We start from the raw sequence: 24,322 nt of genomic DNA on the forward strand, positions 1-24,322 counted from the left end.
AGCAGATAGGGAGTCAGATTCTGGAAAGTGACATAACAGCAACACACACAAAATGCTGGTGGAATGCAGCAGGCCAAGCAGCATCTATAGGGAGAAGTGCTGTCGACGTTTTGGGCCGAGACCCTTCGTCAGGAAACGTTGACTGTACTTCTTCCTATAGATGCTGCCTGGCCTGCTGCGTTCAACCAGCATTTTGTGCGTGTTGTTTGAATTTCCAGCATCTGCAGATTTCCTCGTGTTTGCGGACATAACAACAGGGTTGTCATAGTGGGAGAATTTCCCAAGTATTGATTGGTATCTCAAGGGTTTTAGATATGATGTGGTTTGATATGTTCAGGAAGGCTTCCTGACACAATATGTAGATAAGCCTACGAGATGAGAGGCTGTACTTAATCTGGTATTGGGAAATGAACCTAGTCAGGTGTCAGGTCTCTCTGTAACTAATGGTGTGCCTCAAGGATCTGTACTGGGACCCCCTTCTTTTCGTGATTTTTATAAATGACCTGGATGAGGAAGTGGAGGGATGGGTTAGCAAGTTTGCTGATGACACAAAGATTGGGGGTGTTGTGGATAGTGTGGAGGATTGTCAGAGGTTACAACGGGACATTAATAGGATGCAAAACTGGGCTGAGAAGTGGCAGATGGAGTTCAACCCAGATAAGTGTGAGGTGGTTCATTTTGGTAGGTCAAATATGATGGCAGAATATAGTATTAATGGTAAGACTCTTGGCAGTGTGGAGGATCAGAGAGATATTCAGGTCCGAGTCCATAGGACACTCAAAGCAGCTGCTCAGGTTGACTCTGTGGTTAGGAAGGCATATGGTGTATTGGCCTTCATCAATTGTGGGATTGAGTTTAAAAGCCGAGAGGTAATGTTGCAGCTATATAGGACCCTGGTCAGACCCTTCTTGGAGGACTGTGCTCAGTTCTGGTCACCTGACTGCAGGAAGGATGCGGAAACCATAGAAAGGGTGCAGAGGAGATTTACAAGGATGTTGCCTGGATTGGGGAGCATGCTTTATGAAAACAGTTTTAGTGAATGTGGCCTTTTCTCCTTGGAGTGGCAGAGGAGGAGTGTTGGCCTGATAGAGGTATATGTGATGATGAGAGGCATTGATTGTGTGGATAGTCAGAGGCTTTTTTCCAGGGCTGAAATGTTTAAAAAAAGGCTCTAGACATAAACCAGGAAACTATAGGTCACTGAGTCTGACATCCATTGTGGGAAAGTTTTTGGAAAATATTCTAGTGAACCGGATATACAAGTATTTGGATAGATATGGACTGATTAAGAATCGTCAGCATGACCTCATGCGGGATAGGTCATGTCTATTCAATCTTATAGAGTTTTTTGAGGAAGTTAGATGATTGCAAGGCAATGGATGATGTCTACATGGGTTTTAACAAGGTATTGGACAAGGTCCCACATGGGAGGTTGGTCAAGAAGGTTCTGTCGCTTGGCATTCAGGATGAGATTAAACATTGACGTTGTGGGAGAAGTCAGAGAGTGGTAGTAGAGGGTTGCCTCTCGGACTGAAAGCTTGTGATTAGTAGTGTGCTGTGGGGATTGCTGTTGGGTTCTTTGTTATTTATCATCTATATCAATGATCTGGATGATAATGTTAAATCGATCAGAAAATGTGTGGATGACACCAAGGTAGGGTGTGTAGTGGACAGTGAGGAAGTTTATCATGGTTTTCAGGGGGATCTGCATAAGCTGGAAAAATGGGCAGAAAAATGTCAGATGGAACTTAATGTGAGGTTTTGTTCTTCAGTAGGACCGACCAGGGTAGATCATTCACAGTGAGTGGTAGGGCACTGAGGAGTGTGGTAGAATCAGAATCAGAATCCTTTATTATCGCCAAGTATGAGGACACACACAGGGAATTTGATGCTGGTTTCCCTGAGCTCTCTCTGTACAGAATTAAAAGCAAACAAAAACAATAGTGCAAATAATCACAAACTATATACAATGAGGCCCACCTCATTGAATGTACAGGTGGACTTGATTTATAATAGACTAACATTCAAGTGTTCATAAGACTGATGGCATACGGAAAGAAACTGTTCTTGTACCTATTTGTCCTGGCATACAGTGATCCAAAGCGCCTACCAGAAGGAAGGAGTTGGAACAGGTGATTCCAGGCTGTGATGGGTCTACAATAATGCTGCTTGCTCGCTTCCTGACTCTAGATGCATATAAGTCCTGGATCGAGGGCAGCTTCACACCAATAATCCTTTCTGCAGCCCTGACGGTTCTTTGGAGTCTATTCTTGTCTTGTTTGGTAGCTGATCCAAACCAGACAGTGACGGACGAACAGAGAACAGACTGGATTATTCCTGAATAGAATTGAATCAGCAGCTCCTGGGGCAGGTTGGACTTCCTGAGTTGACGTAGGAAATACAACCTCGCTGAGCCTTTTTGATAAGAGTGTCCGCGTTGGGTGTCCACTTCAGGTCCTGGGAGATTGTGACACCCAGAAACCTGAAGGTCTCCACAGCAGACACAATACTGTTTAGTATAGTGAGTGGGGGGAGTATTGGGGGGCTCCTCCTGAAGTCCACTGTCATCTCCACAGTCTTGAGCGTATTTAGCTCCAGATTGTTCTGACCACACCAGAGGGCCAGCCGTTCCACCTCCCATCTGTATGCAGACTCATCACTGTCTCGGATAAGGCCAATGACAGAACAAAGGGATCTGGGAATACAGGTCTATAAGTTGTTGAAAGTGGGTAGACATGTAGATAGGTTCATAAAGAAAGCTTTTCACGAACTGGCCTTCATAAATCAAAGTACAGGAGATGGGATGTTATGCTGAGGTTCTATAAGATGTTGGTGTGGCCTAATTTGGAGTATTGTGTGCAGTTTTGATCACCTATTTACAGGAAAGATGTAAAGATGGTTGAAAGGATACAGAGAAAATTTACAAGGATGTTGCCAGGTTTGGAGGGCCTGAGTAATGTAGAAAGATTGAATATGTATACCTTAAAACTTAGAAGACTGAGAGGATAGAGGTATTCAAAAATATGAATGGTATATAGACAGGGTAAATGCAAGCAGGCTTTTTCCACTGAGGTTGGGTGGGACTTTAACCAGAAGTGATGGGTTAAGGGTGAAAGGTGAAAAGTTTAAGTGGGAAAATTTCTTCACTCAGAGGGCCGTAAGAGTGTGGATTGAGCTGCGAACACAAATGGTGCATGTGAGCTCGAGTTCAATATTTAAGAGAAGTTTGGATAGGTATGGATACATGGGGTAAGGAAGGCTATGGTCCTGGTGCAGGTCGATGGAAGTAGGCAGTTTAAATGGTTCAGTACAGACCACATGGACTGAAGGGCCTGTTTCTGTGATGTACTTCTCTATGATTCTGAGTCTATTATTCTATAAGAAATGCAAGAGAACATTTAAGAAGGAAATCAAGAGGGCGAAAGGAAGGCATGAAATTCCCCTAACCAGAGAAGATGAAGGAGAATCCTAAGGGCTTCTATAGATATACTAAGAGCTAAAGGATTGTAAGAGACTAAATTGGTCCTCTGGATGATCATCATGGTTATCTATGCATGGAGCCGAAAGAGATAGCGGAGAACTTGAATGGATTTTTTGTATCTGTATTTACATGGGAGTCCATAGAACTGAGGTAAAGCAGCAGCGAGCTCTTGGACCCCATACAGATTATCGAGGAAGAGTCTGCTAATATTAAGGCCAATTTAGGGTGGATAGAATCCCAGGGCCTGACAATGTGTTCCCTTGGAAGCTACAGGAGGCAAGTGCAGAAAATGAAGGGGCCCAGAACCTCTCACAATACTCCAAGGGTATTATGCCAATGCCTTATAAAGCTTCAGCATTACAGCTTTGCCTTTATATTTACAGCTATATAGGACCCTGGTCAGACCCCACTTGGAGTACTGTGCTCAGTTCTGGTCACCTCACTACAGGAAAGATGTGGAAACTATAGAAAGGGTGCAGAGGAGATTTACAAGGATACGTACACAACGCTGGAAGAACTCAGCAAGTCAGGCAGCATCCGTGAGAAAAGAGTAGCCAACGTTTTGGGCCGAGACCCTTCATCAGGAATGGGGGGGGGGAAGAGAGGACCGAAGCCCAGTAATAGAGATAAGGGAGGGGGTAGGGCCTAGAGGCGCCAGGTGGAAAGCCAATCAGAGGAAAGATAAAAGGGGGGGGGGGATAAGCATGAAAGAACTGTAGAGATAAAGAAGCAGAAAGTTGAAAGGGCAGAGAGAGACCTGGGATAGGGGAAGGGGGAGGGGGAGGGAATTACCGGAAATTGGAGAATTCAATGTTCATACCACCAGGCTAGAGGCTACCCAGACGGTAGATGAGGTGTTGTTCCTCCAACCTGAGTTTGGCCTCATTGTGGCAGTAGAGGAGGCCATGTATGGACATATCTAGATGGGAATGAGAGGCAGAGTTGAAGCAGGTGGCAACCGAGAGGTCCTGTCTATTGTGACGGATGGAGCGCTTGATGAAGCAGTCCCCCAATCTGTGTTGGGTCTCACTGATGTAGAGGAGGCCACACCGGGAGCAACGAATGCAATAGATGACTCCAACAGGATGTTGCCTGGATTGGGGAGCATGCCTTATGAGAATAGGTTGAGTGAACTTGGCCTTTTCTCCTTGGAATGACGGAGGATGAGAGGTGACCTGATAGAAGTGTATAAGATAATGAGAGGAATTGATCATATAGATAGTCAGAGGCTTTTTTCCCAGAGCTGAAATGGCTAGCACGAGAGGGCACAGTTTTAAAGTGCTTGGAAGTAGGTACAGAGGAGATGTCAGGGGTAAGTTTTTACATAGAGAGTGGTGAGTGCGTGGAATGGGCTGCCAGCGGCGGTGGTGGAGGCGGATACAATAGGGTCTTTTAAGAGACTCCTGGATAGGTACATGGAGATTAGAAAAATAGAGGGCTATGGGTAACCCCAGGTAATTTCTAAAGTAAGTACATGTTCGGCACAGCTTTGTGGGCCAAAGGGCCTATATTGTGCTGTAGGTTTTCTATGTTTCTAGTCTTCTCGAAATGAATGCTAACATTGCATTTGCCTTGCTTACCACCAACTGAACCTGCAAATTAACCTTTAGGGAACCGTGCACAAGGACAAAGGCCATACTGTTATTACTAACTTTGCAAAAACACATTATAATATAAATCTAATCTGCTGTTCTTCTTCACTTCTATTACATTCAGCATGATATCATTAGAGTCTTTGAGTCATAGGAAAGCACAGCACAGAAACAGACCCTTTGGCCCATCTAGTTCATGCCAAACCATTTCAAATGCCTACTCCCAGCACTTCCAGTAAGCAGACAGAGTGTCCAGATGCACTGGCCTCTTGGGGGTCAATCGAGGATGTTTTTTTCTTTGTTAATGTCTTTTACGATAGCAAGACACTGCCGGACTCCACGGACTTCGGGTATTGCTGGTCTAACCCATCAGTTGGTGAAGGTGCTGGACTGCGTAGAGACTGTGATGCTGCCACTACAGGAAGCCATCAAAGGCATTGGAGTTGGTGCACGAAGGTGGCGTGCAGGGTAACTGCAGGTGATTGTCTTGGACATTTCTCTTGCGATCACAAGGCCCTTTTGGACAGTGATAATGTAAGATGGCACAGGCCTGTTTCCCTTGTTTGGTGGTGCAACACACAGTGGGAAATATGTGTGACCTTAGTTGTAGCTTGGACTAAGCCCCAAGCTGCAGTTCTGGAGAGGAGATGCCAGAGATAGTGTAGTTTGGCGTGCGTACTCGGTTGGGGGCTGGCCTCTCCCATTGGTGCTACCCTCCAGTGTTCGGTCAGTGGAATGTCAGGCTGGATTGCATGCATATGTTTGACCGTTCAGTGCTGGGAACTACACCATCAAGTTGTAGAACTGTGTATTTTGCTCGCTATAATGGAATGTGCTGTGTGTGTTTTGCACCTTGACCTCAGAGGAACACTGTTCTGCTCAGCTGTACTCATGAATGGTTGAATGATAATTAAACTTGAATTTGAATTCAAATTCAACCTGCACCTGGACCATGGCCATCCATAGCCCTACCATCCATGTAAGGATGAAATCAAGCTTACATTCACCACTTGTTCTGGAAACATGTTCCACATTCTCACGACCCTCTGAGAGAAGACATTTCCCCTCATGTTCCCCTTAAACTTTTCACCTTTCATCCTTAACCCATGACATCTAGTTGTAGTCCCGCCCAACCTCAGTGGAAGAAGCCTGTTTGCAGTTACACTATATATATCCCTCATTATTTTGTATACCTCAAATCTCCCCAACATCTTCTACCTTCCATTCACTAGATTCTGTAATAGTTCCGGAAGACTGGAACATTACAAATGTCACTCCATTCTTCAAGAAGGGAAAGAGGCAGGAACGTGAAACTATAGGCCGAATAGTCTGATCTCAGTGATTGAGAAAATGTTGGATCGATTGTTAAGGATGCGGTTTCAGGGTACTTGGAGACATAGGCCATAGCAGGATTCCCTCAAGAGAAAATCTTGCCTGCCAAATCTGTTGGAATTCTTTGAAGAAGTAAAAAAAAGGATAGGCAAGAGAATTGGTTGATTTTGTGTTCTTAGGTTTTCAAAAAGGCCTTTGACAAAGTGCCACACATGAGGCTGCTTAGCAAATTAGAAGCCCATGGAATTACAGGAAAGATTCTAGCATGGAATAAGCAGTGGCTGATTGGTAGGAGGCAAAGAATGTGAATAAAGGGAGCCTTTTCTGGCTGGCTGCCAATGACTAGTGGTGTTTCTCAGGGTTCTGTGTTGGGACTGATTCTTTTAATGTTATATGTCAGTAATTTGAATGATGGAATTGATAACTTTGTTGCAAAGTTTGCCAATGATACGAAGATGGGTGGAGGGGTAGGTGGTTTTGAGGAAATAGAGAGGCTACAGAAGGACTTGGACAGATTAGGAGAATGTCAGAAAGTGTATGGTATTGCACTTTGGTAAAATAAATAAAAGTGTAGACTATTTCCTTCATGGAGAGAAATTTCTAAAACCTGAGGTGGAAAGGGACTTGGGAGCCTTTGTGCAGGATTCCCTGAAGGTTAATTTGCAGGTTGAGTCTGTGGTCAGGAAGGCAAATGCTATGTTCACATTCATTTCAAAAGAACTGGAATATAAAAGCAAGGATGTAATGTTGACGAATTATAAAGCACTGGTGAGGCCCCTTATCTGAGAAAGGATGCGCAGAAACTGGAGATTCTTGATTGGTCAGAGCATGAAGATTTCCAGGGAGAAGGCATGAAATGGGGTGGAGAGGATAAATGTATCAGCTCCGATCAAACTGTAGAGTAGACTCGATGGGCTAAATGGCTTAATTCCTCTCCGATACATTATGGTCTTATGGTTCCAAGGAATAAAGTCCTAACATATTCAATCTTCCCTTATAACTCAGGTCCTCCAGTCACAGTAACATCCTTGTAAACTTCCTCTATTCCCTTTCAATCTCGTTTAACAAAATTATACAAAAGCTCTGCCAGAGTTTCCCAATGAGTTCCTCCAACGGATATTCTGCTACTCCAGATTCACCACGTCTTGCATTTTCAGCAAAAATGTGATAACCTTTCTCCTTTCATTAGCCACTGTTTGACTGAACTGTGATAGTGGGACCATTTTGATTCCTATCCCCATTCTCATTCTGATAGGTTGATCCATGTCCTCTTCTTTCACCATGATGAGGCCACTCTCAGGATGGAGGAGCAATACCTCATGTTCCTCTGGGTCTGGATGAGAATCAGTTTCTTTCCCCAGGCTTTAAGGCTTCTGAACTCCTTGCCACATCATATTCTGAGTCACTAGTTAATCTGTTCGATACCTTACAATATTTAATATTAATACACTTCAATTTGTTATTTATGTGTGATTCATCTGTAGATTTTATCCTTCCATTCATGAGTTGCCCTGTTATGTGTACTAACCTGGTTCAAAGAAATGTCTCATTGCTATATATATTACATGGTTATATACGTTATATATAGGTATATAATTAATTGACAATAGACTTGACTTGTGTAGCCTCCAACCTGATGGCATGAACATCGTTTCTTCTGATAAAAAAAATCCCTCCTCCTCTCTTCTTTTCCCATCTCTGGCCTCTTGTTTCTTCTCACTTGCCTTCATCTCTCCCTGGTGCCCCTCCTCCTTCCGTTTCTCCCATGGTCCATTCTCCTCTCCTTTCAGATTCCTTTTTACCTTTCCCAGCCACTTGATGTGGCCTGGGCCTGAGATATACATTATTTATTCATTTCATGGACACTGCCTGACCTGCTGAGTTTCTCCAGCATTTTGTGTGTTTTGTGCATGTTGTTCAAGATTTCCAATATCTGTATTTTCTCTCATGTTTATTGCATTTTTATTGAGTGCCTGAGGATAAATGGATCATTTATACAATTTGGAAATCTTCCTGTGACTCTTATTCTTGAAATAAATGTCTACAAGAGTAAGTTGAAGAAGAACTTTGAAGTAAAACCAATAACAAACTCAACTAGTAAAGATCGGGTGCAATTTCTACTTTAATATAAATCATGTTATTCAGTCAAATATGTATTAAGCAAATCATAACAATCAAGAAGTCTATATTTGAAATGTTTTGTTAATTTGGATGTTGTTGAAGGGTTTAATTTGACTTGAAATCTCCTCAATCAATGCTTGACATGTTAACCTATTACAAAGAAAACTTATGTGCTAAATTATGTTAGTCAACTCCCAATATTTAAATGTTATAAGTTTAAGCGTTAGAAGTAACTGAGTAGTTTTCCAACCGGAGAGGCACAAGTTTTGTGATGTTGTGGATTCTGTGATCAAGCTGTGGGGTTTGTCACTCTCCCAGCAAATATGACACTCTTGATATAGTTATCAGCAATTAGTAACAAGAAAGGTCTGTTACATTCGAACTTCAAGGGAACACTCATTGGGATTATTTCCATTGATGTAGATGCACTAGCCGTTGTTCCTCTCTCATCTACTTTCAGCATAGCCCTTTGCATCACCTACAGAGGAAAAAAAACACATCAAACTTGATTTATAACAAAAACATCCAATTTATAAGTTTCATAGATTTGCCAAATACTTTATTACTAAATATGATTAATATCTTACAATTTACAAAAACAGTGTTGTTGTGTTTTAGGCCTGAATTATTCAAACTGCCTATTTAACTATTTAGCGATAATTAACCCTGAACCGAACCCTAACCCTAACCCACAGATTTAACACCAGCATAATTACATTTGCAGCCACTCACCATCCAGTTCATGCTCTCTTCTTGCTGCTGTCATGAGGAAGGTGGTAGAGGGGCCTGAGGACCCCCACTATCAGCTTCATGAAGAGTTATTACACCTCAACCATCAAGCTCTTGATAACTTCACTCAGCCTAAGTTTCAAATGTTCCCACAACCTATGGACTTACTTTAAAATGCTCTCAATATTTATTGCTTATTTATGTATAGTTATTATTATTTTCTCTTTTGTTTTTGCACAGATTATTTTTTGATGTTGCCATGTTTGCCGAGCTCGCAGATGTTTCATCAGCATTCGAGGCTCTTAAGAAATGTGAGGCAATAGAATTCAAAGGTCAACTGAAGGGCTAGCCAATCAGGATGAAAGCAAGTGACAGGGGTCTACATAAACACAAGCACTCCCAGAGAGAAACACCAACAACTGCGCACTGAGGATGTCACCGAGACTGCTGACACATCGGCAAGCTTGGTGAACACCACAACATCAGGCACCTGAACACAAGCGACCAAGATTCTCCACCATCATGTACAGATTTTGTGCTCCTTTGCACATTGGTTGCTTGTTCATCCTATTCAGTGCAGTTTCTCATTGATTCTATTGTGTTTCTTGGATTTATAGAGTATGCCCACAAGTAAACAAATCTCAGGGTTGTATGTGGTGACATATATGTACTGTGATAACAAATTTACTTTGAACTGATTTGCAATGAGCAATTAACCTACTAACCAGCGTGACTTTAGGCTTTGGGGGGAACCCCAGGTAACCCGAAGTAAACCCATGTGTTCACGAGCAGGAAGTACAATCTCCTTACAGACAGCATTGGTCTTGAACTCTGAACTCCTAACTCTGGAATGCCCCAAGCTACCATTCCTTTTCAAATGTTTGGAATGCATCAGTTAAAATTTCACTGGTGTTCTCACTGACATGGGGTTGGAATGCAGATGTATATTATTGAAGTTAGTTACTGATTTATTTATTGCAATACAATCTGGAAAAGGCCCTTCTGGCCCTCTGAGCTGTGCCTCCAATCAAGCCCTTTTTCCTAGCCTAGGGTCATAAAGACATAGAAATCTACAGTACAGAGACCCTTTGGCCCATCTGCTCTGTACAGAACCATTTAAAATGCCTACTCCCATCAACCTGCACAGGGAACATAGCCCTCCATACCCCAACTATCCATGTACCTATCCAAATTTCTCTTAAGTATTGAAATTGAGCTCACATGCACCACTGTACTGGCAGCTCATTCCACACTCTCGCAACTTACTAACCGGTACATCGTTGGACAGTGGGAAGAAACCAGAGCATGCAGAGACTATCCATGTGGTCATGGGGAGAATGTACAAACTCCGCAGAGGCAGCGTTAGCAATGTCCTGGGTCACCAGTACTGTAAAGTGTTGAGCTAACCAGTGTGCTATCATATAACAATCACAGCACGGAAACAGGCCATTCCGGCCCTCCTAGTCTGTGCCGAACTTTTAATCTCACCTAGTCCCACCTACCCGCACTCAGCCCATAACCCTCCACTCCTTTCCTGTCCATATACCTATCCAACTTTACCTTAAATGTCACAACTGAACTGGCCTCTACTACTTCTACAGGAAGCTCATTCCACACAGCTATCACTCTCTGAGTAAAGAAATACCCCCTCGTGTTTCCCTTAAACTTTTGCCCCCTAACTCTCAAATCATGTCCTCTCGTTTGAATCTCCCCTACTCTCAATGGAAACAGCCTATTCACGTCAACTCTATCTATCCCTCTCAACATTTTAAATACCTCGATCAAATCCCCCCTCAACCTTCTACGCTCCAATGAATAGAGACCTAACTTGTTCAACCTTTCTCTGTAACTTAAGTGCTGAAACCCAGGTAACATCCTAGTAAATCGTCTCTGCACTCTCTCTAATTTATTGATATCTTTCCTATAATTCGGTGACCAGAACTGTACACAATATTCCAAATTTGCCCTTACCAATGCCTTGTACAATTTTAACATTACATCCCAATTTCTGTACTCAATGCTCTGATTTATAAAGGCCAGCGTTCCAAAAGCCTTCTTCACCACCCTATCTACATGAGACTCCACCTTCAGGGAACTATGCACTGTTATTCCTAGATCTCTCTGTTCCACTGCATTCCTCAATGCCCTACCATTTACCCTGTATGTTCTATTTGGATTATTCCTGCCAAAATGTAGAACCTCACACTTCTCAGCATTAAACTCCATCTGCCAACGTTCAGCCCATTCTTCTAACCGGCATAAATCTCCCTGCAAGCTTTGAAAACCCACCTCATTATCCACAACACCTCCTACCTTAGTATCATCAGCATACTTACTAATCCAATTTACCTCCCCATCATCCAGATCATTTATGTATATTACAAACAACATTGGGCCCAAAACAGATCCCTGAGGCACCCCGCTAGTCACCGGCCTCCATCCCGATAAACAATTATCCACCACTTCTCTCTGGCACCTCCCATCTAGCCACTGTTGAATCCATTTTATTACTCCAGCATTAATACCTAACGACTGAACCTTCTTAACTAACCTTCCATGCGGAACTTTGTCAAAGGCCTTGCTGAAGTCCATATAGACTACATCCACTGCCTTACCCTCATCAACATTCCTCGTAACTACTTCAAAAAATTCAATAAGGTTTGTCAAACTATGATGCTACCAGAAGGTTGTCATTTACAGGGAAACAACTTATCATGTTCAGGTTTAGTGCACATTTGGTTTCTGTGTGCAGGCCACAACATGAAAATTATTCCTGTGCGAGTGCCAACTGTGCTCTTGGAAGATAGAACACAGACAGTACAGACTGGAGCGGCTGATAATACAGAATCTGAGGCCACAAACCAGGCACGCCTGGGATCCTCTTCAGTTTGCGTATAAGGAGAAGGTGGGAGTGGAGGATGCTATCACGTATTTGCTGCACAAATCCCTCTCTCACCTAGATGGGGTTAGTGATGCTGTGAGGATTACATTCCTGGACTTCTCTAGTGCCTTTAACACCATCCAGCCCAAGATCTTAAGGCACAAACTAACGGAGATGGGAGTAGACTCTCACATGGCGGATTGGATAGTGGACTACTTGACAGATAGACCTCAGTATGTGCGGTTGGGAGACTGTAGGTCTGACACGGTGGTCAGCAGCACAGGAGCGCCGCAGGGAACCGTACTCTCTCCGGTCCTGTTCACCCTGTACACATCAGACTTCCAATATAACTCGGAGTCCTGCCATGTGCAGAAGTTCGCTGATGACACGGCCATAGTGGGGAGTGTCAGGAATGGACAGGAGGAAGAGTATAGGAAACTGATACAGGACTTTGTGATATGGTGCAACTCAAACTACCTGCGTCTCAATATCACCAAGACCAAGGAAATGGTGGTGGACTTCAGGAGATCTAGGCCTCATATGGAGCCAGTGATCATTAATGGAGAATGTGTGGAGCAGGTTAAGACCTACAAGTATCTGGGAGTACAGTTAGATGAGAAGCTAGACTGGACTGCCAACAAAGATGCCTTGTGTAGGAAGGCACAGAGTCGACTGTACTTCCTTAGAAGGTTGGCGTCATTCAATGTCTGTAGTGAGATGCTGAAGATGTTCTATAGGTCAGTTGTGGAGAGCGCCCTCTTCTTTGTGGTGGCGTGTTGGGGAGGCAGCATTAAGAAGAGGGACGTCTCACGTCTTAATAAGCTGGAAAGGAAGGCGGGCTCTGTCGTGGGCAAAGTACTGGAGAGTATAACATCGGTAGCAGAGCGAAGGGCGCTGAGTAGGCTACGGTCAATTATGGATAACCCTGAACATCCTCTACATAGCACCATCCAGAGACAGAGAAGCAGTTTCAGTGACAGGTTACTATCGATGCAATGCTCCTCAGACAGGATGAAGAGATCAATACTCCCCAATGCCATTCGGCTTTACAATTCAACCGCCAGGAGTAAGATATGTTAAAGTGCCGGGGTTAGGACTCAATGTATTTAAGTAAACTACTTAAGAACTTTTTAAAAGCTATTATTAATGCTTTTTGAGAGAGTGATTTAGATGCACATCATATTTTTACTGAGTTAAGTATTGTATGTAATTAGTTTTGCTACAACAAGTGTATGGGACATTGGAAAAAAATGTTGAATTTCCCCATGGGGATGAATAAAGTATCTATCTATCAATCTATCTATCTATCTATCTATCTATCTATCTATCTATCTATCTATCTATCTATCTATCTATCTATCTATCTATCTATCTATCTATCTATCTATCTATCTATCTATCTATCTATCTATCTATCTATCTACCCTGAACAGGTCCTTCAGATAGAACACAGACAGTACAGACTCTGAACAGGTCCTTCAGACAGAACACAGACAGAACAGTCCCTGAACAGGTCCTTCAGATAGAACACAGACAGTACAGACTCTGAACAGGTCCTTCAGACAGAACACAGACAGAACAGACTCTGAAAAGGTCCTTCAGATAGAATACAGACAGTACAGCCCCTGAACAGGTCCTTCAGATAGAACACAGACAGTACAGACCCTGAACAGTCCTTCAGATAGAATACAGACAGTACAGACCCTGAACAGGTCCTTCAGATAGAACACAGACAGTACAGACCCTGAACAGGTCCTTCAGACAGAACACAGACAGTACAGCCCCTGAACAGGTCCTTCAGATAGAACACAGACAGTACAGACCCTCAACAGGTCCTTCAGATAGAACACAGACAGTACAGACCCTGAACAGGTCCTTCAGATAGAACACAGACAGTACAGACCCTGAACAGTCCTTCAGACAGAACACCGACAATACAGACCCTGAACAGTCCTTCAGATAGAACACAGACAGTACAGCCCCTGAACAGGTCCTTCCGACAGAACACAGACAGTAGAGACCCTGAACAGTCCTTCAGACAGAACACAGACAGTACAGACCCTGAACAGTCCTTCAGATAGAACACAGACAGTACAGTCCCTGAACAGGTCCTTCCGACAGAACACAGACAGTAGAGACCCTGAACAGTCCTTCAGACAAAACACAGACAGTACAGACCCTGAACAGTCCTTCAGATAGAACACAGACAGTACAGCCCCTGAACAGTCCTTCAGATAGAACACAGACAGTACAGACCCTGAACAGTCCTTCAGATAGAACACAGACAGTACAGCCCCTGAACAGGTCCTTCAGATAGAACACAGACAGTACAGCCCCCGAACAGGTCCTTCAGATAGAACACAGACAGTACAGACCCTGAACAGGTCCTTCCGACAGAACACAGACAGTACAGACCCTCAACAGGTCCTTCAGATAGAACACAGACAGTACAGACCCTGAACAGTCCTTCAGATAGAACACAGACAGTACAGTCCCTGAACAGGTCCTTCAGATAGAACACAGACAGTACAGTCCCTGAACAGGTCCTTCCGAGAGAACACAGACAGTACAGACCCTGAACAGTCCTTCAGATAGAACACAGACAGTACAGACCCTGAACAGGTCCTTCAGATAGAACACAGACAGTACAGACCCTGAACAGGTCCTTCAGATAGAACACAGACAGTACAGTCCATGAACAGGTCCTTCCGACAGAACACAGACAGTACAGACCCTGAACAGTCCTTCAGATAGAACACAGACAGTACAGACCCTGAACAGTCCTTCAGATAGAACACAGACAGTACAGCCCCTGAACAGTCCTTCAGACAGAACACAGACAGTACAGACCCTGAACAGTCCTTCAGATAGAACACAGACAGTACAGTCCCTGAACAGGTCCTTCAGATAGAACACAGACAGTACAGACCCTCAACAGGTCCTTCAGATAGAACACAGACAGTACAGACCCTGAACAGTCCTTCACATAGAACACAGACAGTAAAGACCCTGAACAGGTCCTTCCGACAGAACACAGACAGTACAGACCCTGAACAGTCCTTCAGATAGAACACAGACAGTACAGACACTGAACAGGTCCTTCAGATAGAACACAGACAGTACAGACCCTCAACAGGTCTTTCAGATAGAACACAGACAGTACAGCCCCTGAACAGGTCCTTCAGATAGAACACAGACAGTACAACCCCTGAACAGGTCCTTCCGACAGAACACAGACAGTACAGACCCTCAACAGGTCCTTCAGATAGAACACAGACAGTACAGACCCTGAACAGGTCCTTCAGATAGAACACAGACATTACAGACCCTGAACAGGTCCTTCAGACAGAACACAGACAGTACAGATCCTCAACAGGTCCTTCAGATAGAACACAGACAGTACAGACCCTGAACAGTCCTTCAGATAGAACACAGACAGTACAGACCCTGAACAGGTCCTTCAGGTAGAACACAGACAGTACAGCCCCTGAACAGGTCCTTCAGATAGAACACAGACAGTACAGTCCCTGAACAGTCCTTCAGATAGAACACAGACAGTACAGACCCTGAACAGTCCTTCAGATAGAACACAGACAGTACAGACCCTGAACAGACCTTCAGATAGAACACAGACAGTACAGTCCCTGAACAGATCCTTCAGATAGAACACAGACAGTACAGTCCCTGAACAGGTCCTTCAGATAGAACACACACAGTACAGCCCCTGAACAGGTCCTTCAGATAGAACACAGACAGTACAGACCCTGAACAGGTCCTTCAGATAGAACACAGACAGTACAGAGCCTGAACAGGTCCTTCAGACAGAACACAGATAGTACAGACCCTAAACAGTCCTTCAGATAGAACACAGTCAGTACAGACCCTGAACTGTCCTTCAGATAGAACACAGACAGTACAGACCCTGAACAGGTCCTTCAGATAAAACACAGACAGTACAGTCCCTGAACAGGTCCTTCAGATAGAACACAGACAGTACAGACTCTGAACAGGTCCTTCAGACAGAACACAGACAGAACAGACTCTGAAAAGGTCCTTCAGATAGAATACAGACAGTACAGCCCCTGAACAGGTCCTTCAGATAGAACACAGACAGTACAGCCCCTGAACAGGTCCTTCAGATAGAACACAGACAGTACAGACCCTGAACAGGTCCTTCAGATAGAACACAGACAGTACAGACCCTGAACAGTCCTTCAGACAGAACACCGACAGTACAGACCCTGAACAGTCCTTCAGATAGAACACAGACAGTACAGCCCCTGAACAGTCCTTCAGATAGAACACAGACAGTACAGACCCTGAACAGTCATTCAGATAGAACACAGACAGTACAGACCCTGAACAGGTCCTTCAGATAGAACACAGACAGTACAGACCCTGAACAGGTCCTTCAGATAGAACACAGACAGTACAGACCCTGAACAGTCATTCAGATAGAACACAGACAGTACAGACCCTGAACAGGTCCTTCAGATAGAACACAGACAGTACAGACCCTGAACAGGTCCTTCAGACAGAACACAGACAGTACAGACCATGAACAGATCCTTCAGATAGAACACAGACAGTACAATCCCTGAACAGGTCCTTCAGATAGAACACAGACAGTACAGCCCCTGAACAGGTCCTTCCGACAGAACACAGACAGTACAGACCCTGAACAGGTCCTTCAGATAGAACACAGACAGTACAGTCCCTGAACAGGTCCTTCCGACAGAACACAGACAGTAGAGACCCTGAACAGTCCTTCAGACAGAACACAGACAGTACAGACCCTGAACAGTCCTTCAGATAGAACACAGACAGTACAGCCCCTGAACAGTCCTTCAGATAGAACACAGACAGTACAGACCCTGAACAGTCCTTCAGATAGAACACAGACAGTACAGCCCCTGAACAGGTCCTTCAGATAGAACACAGACAGTACAGCCCCTGAACAGGTCCTTCAGATAGAACACAGACAGTACAGACCCTGAACAGGTCCTTCCGACAGAAGACAGACAGTACAGATCCTCAACAGGTCCTTCAGATAGAACACAGACAGTACAGACGCTGAACAGTCCTTCAGATAGAACACAGACAGTACAGACCCTGAACAGGTCCTTCAGATAGAACACAGACAGTACAGACCCTGAACAGGTCCTTCAGACAGAACACAGACAGTACAGACCATGAACAGATCCTTCAGATAGAACACAGACAGTACAATCCCTGAACAGGTCCTTCAGATAGAATACAGACAGTACAGTGCCTGAACAGGTCCTTCCGACAGAACACAGACAGTACAGACCCTGAACAGGTCCTTCAGATAGAACACAGACAGTACAGTCCCTGAACAGGTCCTTCCGACAGAACACAGACAGTAGAGACCCTGAACAGTCCTTCAGACAGAACACAGACAGTACAGACCCTGAACAGTCCTTCAGATAGAACACAGACAGTACAGCCCCTGAACAGTCCTTCAGATAGAACACAGACAGTACAGACCCTGAACAGTCCTTCAGATAGAACACAGACAGTACAGCCCCTGAACAGGTCCTTCAGATAGAACACAGACAGTACAGCCACCGATCAGGTCCTTCAGATAGAACACAGACAGTACAGACCCTGAACAGGTCCTTCCGACAGAACACAGACAGTACAGACCCTCAACAGGTCCTTCAGATAGAACACAGACAGTACAGACCCTGAACAGTCTTTCAGATAGAACACAGACAGTACAGTCCCTGAACAGGTCCTTCAGATAGAACACAGACAGTACAGTCCCTGAACAGGTCCTTCCGAGAGAACACAGACAGTACAGACCCTGAACAGTCCTTCAGATAGAACACAGACAGTACAGACCCTGAACAGGTCCTTCAGATAGAACACAGACAGTACAGACCCTGAACAGGTCCTTCAGATAGAACACAGACAGTACAGTCCATGAACAGGTCCTTCCGACAGAACACAGACAGTACAGACCCTGAACAGTCCTTCAGATAGAACACAGACAGTACAGACCCTGAACAGTCCTTCAGATAGAACACAGACAGTACAGCCCCTGAACAGTCCTTCAGACAGAACACAGACAGTACAGACCCTGAACAGTCCTTCAGATAGAACACAGACAGTACAGTCCCTGAACAGGTCCTTCAGATAGAACACAGACAGTACAGACCCTCAACAGGTCCTTCAGATAGAACACAGACAGTACAGACCCTGAACAGTCCTTCACATAGAACACAGACAGTAAAGACCCTGAACAGGTCCTTCCGACAGAACACAGACAGTACAGACCCTGAACAGTCCTTCAGATAGAACACAGACAGTACAGACACTGAACAGGTCCTTCAGATAGAACACAGACAGTACAGACCCTCAACAGGTCTTTCAGATAGAACACAGACAGTACAGCCCCTGAACAGGTCCTTCAGATAGAACACAGACAGTACAACCCCTGAACAGGTCCTTCCGACAGAACACAGACAGTACAGACCCTCAACAGGTCCTTCCGATAGAACACAGACAGTACAGACCCTGAACAGGTCCTTCAGATAGAACACAGACATTACAGACCCTGAACAGGTCCTTCAGACAGAACACAGACAGTACAGATCCTCAACAGGTCCTTCAGATAGAACACAGACAGTACAGACCCTGAACAGTCCTTCAGATAGAACACAGACAGTACAGACCCTGAACAGGTCCTTCAGGTAGAACACAGACAGTACAGCCCCTGAACAGGTCCTTCAGATAGAACACAGACAGTACAGTCCCTGAACAGTCCTTCAGATAGAACACAGACAGTACAGACCCTGAACAGTCCTTCAGATAGAACACAGACAGTACAGACCCTGAACAGTCCTTCAGATAGAACACAGACAGTACAGTCCCTGAACAGATCCTTCAGATAGAACACAGACAGTACAGTCCCTGAACAGGTCCTTCAGATAGAACACACACAGTACAGCCCCTGAACAGGTCCTTCAGATAGAACACAGACAGTACAGACCCTGAACAGGTCCTTCAGATAGAACACAGACAGTACAGAGCCTGAACAGGTCCTTCAGACAGAACACAGATAGTACAGACCCTAAACAGTCCTTCAGATAGAACACAGTCAGTACAGACCCTGAACTGTCCTTCAGATAGAACACAGACAGTACAGACCCTGAACAGGTCCTTCAGATAAAACACAGACAGTACAGTCCCTGAACAGGTCCTTCAGATAGAACACAGACAGTACAGACTCTGAACAGGTCCTTCAGACAGAACACAGACAGAACAGACTCTGAAAAGGTCCTTCAGATAGAATACAGACAGTACAGCCCCTGAACAGGTCCTTCAGATAGAACACAGACAGTACAGCCCCTGAACAGGTCCTTCAGATAGAACACAGACAGTACAGACCCTGAACAGGTCCTTCAGATAGAACACAGACAGTACAGACCCTGAACAGTCCTTCAGACAGAACACCGACAGTACAGACCCTGAACAGTCCTTCAGATAGAACACAGACAGTACAGCCCCTGAACAGTCCTTCAGATAGAACACAGACAGTACAGACCCTGAACAGTCATTCAGATAGAACACAGACAGTACAGACCCTGAACAGGTCCTTCAGATAGAACACAGACAGTACAGAGCCTGAACAGGTCCTTCAGATAGAACACAGACAGTACAGACCCTGAACAGTCATTCAGATAGAACACAGACAGTACAGACCCTGAACAGGTCCTTCAGATAGAACACAGACAGTACAGACCCTGAACAGGTCCTTCAGACAGAACACAGACAGTACAGACCATGAACAGATCCTTCAGATAGAACACAGACAGTACAATCCCTGAACAGGTCCTTCAGATAGAACACAGACAGTACAGCCCCTGAACAGGTCCTTCCGACAGAACACAGACAGTACAGACCCTGAACAGGTCCTTCAGATAGAACACAGACAGTACAGTCCCTGAACAGGTCCTTCCGACAGAATACAGACAGTAGAGACCCTGAACAGTCCTTCAGACAGAACACAGACAGTACAGACCCTGAACAGTCCTTCAGATAGAAGACAGACAGTACAGCCCCTGAACAGTCCTTCAGATAGAACACAGACAGTACAGACCCTGAACAGTCCTTCAGATAGAACACAGACAGTACAGCCCCTGAACAGGTCCTTCAGATAGAACACAGACAGTACAGCCCCTGAACAGGTCCTTCAGATAGAACACAGACAGTACAGACCCTGAACAGGTCCTTCAGATAGAACACAGACAGTACAGACCCTGAACAGGTCCTTCCGACAGAACACAGACAGTACAGACTCTGAACAGGTCCTTCAGACAGAACACAGACAGAACAGACTCTGAAAAGGTCCTTCAGATAGAATACAGACAGTACAGCCCCTGAACAGGTCCTTCAGATAGAACACAGACAGTACAGCCCCTGAACAGGTCCTTCAGATAGAACACAGACAGTACAGACCCTGAACAGGTCCTTCAGATAGAACACAGACAGTACAGACCCTGAACAGTCCTTCAGACAGAACACCGACAGTACAGACCCTGAACAGTCCTTCAGATAGAACACAGACAGTACAGCCCCTGAACAGTCCTTCAGATAGAACACAGACAGTACAGACCCTGAACAGTCATTCAGATAGAACACAGACAGTACAGACCCTGAACAGGTCCTTCAGATAGAACACAGACAGTACAGACCCTGAACAGGTCCTTCAGATAGAACACAGACAGTACAGACCCTGAACAGTCATTCAGATAGAACACAGACAGTACAGACCCTGAACAGGTCCTTCCGACAGAACACAGACAGTACAGACTCTGAACAGGTCCTTCAGACAGAACACAGACAGAACAGACTCTGAAAAGGTCCTTCAGATAGAATACAGACAGTACAGCCCCTGAACAGTTCCTTCAGATAGAACACAGACAGTACAGCCCCTGAACAGGTCCTTCAGATAGAACACAGACAGTACAGACCCTGAACAGGTCCTTCAGATAGAACACAGACAGTACAGACCCTGAACAGTCCTTCAGACAGAACACCGACAGTACAGACCCTGAACAGTCCTTCAGATAGAACACAGACAGTACAGCCCCTGAACAGTCCTTCAGATAGAACACAGACAGTACAGACCCTGAACAGTCATTCAGATAGAACACAGACAGTACAGACCCTGAACAGGTCCTTCAGATAGAACACAGACAGTACAGACCCTGAACAGGTCCTTCAGATAGAACACAGACAGTACAGACCCTGAACAGTCATTCAGATAGAACACAGACAGTACAGACCCTGAACAGGTCCTTCAGATTGAACACAGACAGTACAGACCCTGAACAGGTCCTTCAGACAGAACACAGACAGTACAGACCATGAACAGATCCTTCAGATAGAACACAGACAGTACAATCCCTGAACAGGTCCTTCAGATAGAACACAGACAGTACAGCCCCTGAACAGGTCCTTCCGACAGAACACAGACAGTACAGACCCTGAACAGGTCCTTCAGATAGAACACAGACAGTACAGTCCCTGAACAGGTCCTTCCGACAGAATACAGACAGTAGAGACCCTGAACAGTCCTTCAGACAGAACACAGACAGTACAGACCCTGAACAGTCCTTCAGATAGAACACAGACAGTACAGCCCCTGAACAGTCCTTCAGATAGAACACAGACAGTACAGACCCTGAACAGTCCTTCAGATAGAACACAGACAGTACAGCCCCTGAACAGGTCCTTCAGATAGAACACAGACAGTACAGCCCCTGAACAGGTCCTTCAGATAGAACACAGACAGTACAGACCCTGAACAGGTCCTTCCGACAGAACACAGACAGTACAGACCCTCAACAGGTCCTTCAGATAGAACACAGACAGTACAGACCCTGAACAGTCCTTCAGATAGAACACAGACAGTACAGTCCCTGAACAGGTCCTTCAGATAGAACACAGACAGTACAGTCCCTGAACAGGTCCTTCCGACAGAACACAGACAGTACAGACCCTGAACAGTCCTTCAGATAGAACACAGACAGTACAGACCCTGAACAGTCCTTCAGATAGAACACAGACAGTACAGACCCTCAACAGGTCCTTCAGATAGAACACAGACAGTACAGACCCTCAACAGGTCCTTCAGATAGAACACAGACAGTACAGACCCTCAACAGGTCCTTCAGATAGAACACAGACAGTACAGTCCCTGAACAGGTCCTTCAGATAGAACACAGACAGTACAGACCCTGAACAGTCCTTCAGATAGAACACAGACAGTAAACACCCTGAACAGGTCCTTCCGACAGAACACAGACAGTACAGACCCTGAACAGTCCATCAGATAGAACACAGACAGTACAGACACTGAACAGGTCCTTCAGATAGAACACAGACAGTACAGACCCTCAACAGGTCCTTCAGATAGAACACAGACAGTACAGCCCCTGAACAGGTCCTTCAGATAGAACACAGACAGTACAACCCCTGAAAAGGTCCTTCCGACAGAACACAGACAGTACAGACCCTCAACAGGTCCTTCAGATAGAACACAGACAGTACAGACCCTGAACAGGTCCTTCAGATAGAACACAGACATTACAGACCCTGAACAGGTCCTTCAGACAGAACACAGACAGTACAGATCCTCAACAGGTCCTTCAGATAGAACACAGACAGTACAGACCCTGAACAGTCCTTCAGATAGAACACAGACAGTACAGACCCTGAACAGGTCCTTCAGACAGAACACAGATAGTACAGTCCCTGAACAGGTCCTTCAGATAGAACACAGACAGTACAGACCCTGAACAGTCCTTCAGATAGAACACAGTCAGTACAGACCCTGAACAGTCCTTCAGATAGAACACAGACAGTACAGACCCTGAACAGGTCCTTCAGATAGAACACAGACAGTACAGTCCCTGAACAGTCCTTCAGATAGAACACAGACAGTACAGACCCTGAACAGGTCCTTCAGATCGAACACAGACAGTACAGACCCTGAACAGGTCCTTCAGATAGAACACAGACAGTTCAGTCCCTGAACAGGTCCTTCAGATAGAACACAGACAGTACAGACCCAGAACAGGTCCTTCAGATAGAACACAGACAGTACAGTCCCTGAACAGTCCTTCAGATAGAACACAGACAGTACAGTCCCTGAACAGGTCCTTCAGATAGAACACAGACAGTACAGAGCCTGAACAGGTCCTTCAGACAGAACACAGATAGTACAGACCCTAAACTGTCCTTCAGATAGAACACAGTCAGTACAGACCCTGAACAGTCCTTCAGATAGAACACAGACAGTACAGACCCTGAACAGGTCCTTCCGATAGAACACAGACAGTACAGACCCTGAACAGTCCTTCAGATAGAACACAGACAGTACAGTCCCTGAACAGGTCCTTCCGACAGAACACAGACAGTACAGACCCTGAACAGTCCTTCAGATAGAACACAGACAGTACAGACCCTGAACAGGTCCTTCAGATAGAACACAGACAGTACAGACCCTGAACAGGTCCTTCAGATAGAACACAGACAGTACAGTCCCTGAACAGGTCCTTCCGACAGAACACAGACAGTACAGACCCTGAACAGTCCTTCAGATAGAACACAGACAGTACAGACCCTGAACAGTCCTTCAGATAGAACACAGACAGTACAGACCCTCAACAAGTCCTTCAGATAGAACACAGACAGTACAGACCCTCAACAGGTCCTTCAGATAGAACACAGACAGTACAGACCCTGAACAGTCCTTCAGATAGAACACAGACAGTAAAGACCCTGAACAGGTCCTTCCGACAGAACACAGACAGTACAGACCCTGAACAGTCCTTCAGATAGAACACAGACAGTACAGACACTGAACAGGTCCTTCAGATAGAACACAGACAGTACAGACCCTCAACAGGTCCTTCAGATAGAACACAGACAGTACAGCACCTGAACAGGTCCTTCAGATAGAACACAGACAGTACAACCCCTGAACAGGTCCTTCCGACAGAACACAGACAGTACAGACCCTCAACAGGTCCTTCAGATAGAACACAGACAGTACAGACCCTGAACAGGTCCTTCAGATAGAACACAGACATTACAGACCCTGAAAAGTTCCTTCAGACAGAACACAGACAGTACAGTCCCTGAACAGATCCT

The 24,322-nt window shown here is 45.1% G+C and overlaps 2 protein-coding genes across 3 annotated transcripts in view; one reads left to right on the forward strand and one right to left on the reverse strand.

The window, feature by feature from the left end:
* Nucleotides 1-10,175, forward strand: part of LOC140724713 (serine/threonine-protein phosphatase 4 regulatory subunit 4-like) — a 268,941-nt gene extending 258,766 nt beyond the window's left edge. Inside the window, exon 23 of the mRNA XM_073039175.1 lies at nucleotides 9,496-10,175. Within this exon, the coding sequence (XP_072895276.1) occupies nucleotides 9,496-9,604 (109 nt within the window). The 3' untranslated portion in view covers nucleotides 9,605-10,175. The remainder of the gene's footprint in view (nucleotides 1-9,495) is intronic.
* Nucleotides 8,510-24,322, reverse strand: part of LOC140724715 (alpha-1-antiproteinase F-like) — a 54,356-nt gene continuing 38,543 nt past the window's right edge. For both annotated transcript variants that reach the window (XM_073039181.1, XM_073039180.1), the window contains exon 5: nucleotides 8,510-9,004. In XM_073039181.1, coding sequence (XP_072895282.1) covers nucleotides 8,816-9,004 — 189 coding nt within the window. In that variant the 3' untranslated portion in view covers nucleotides 8,510-8,815. The remainder of the gene's footprint in view (nucleotides 9,005-24,322) is intronic.

Source organism: Hemitrygon akajei, chromosome 3, assembly GCF_048418815.1.
Source record: "Hemitrygon akajei chromosome 3, sHemAka1.3, whole genome shotgun sequence".
Taxonomy (NCBI): Eukaryota; Metazoa; Chordata; class Chondrichthyes; order Myliobatiformes; family Dasyatidae; genus Hemitrygon; species Hemitrygon akajei.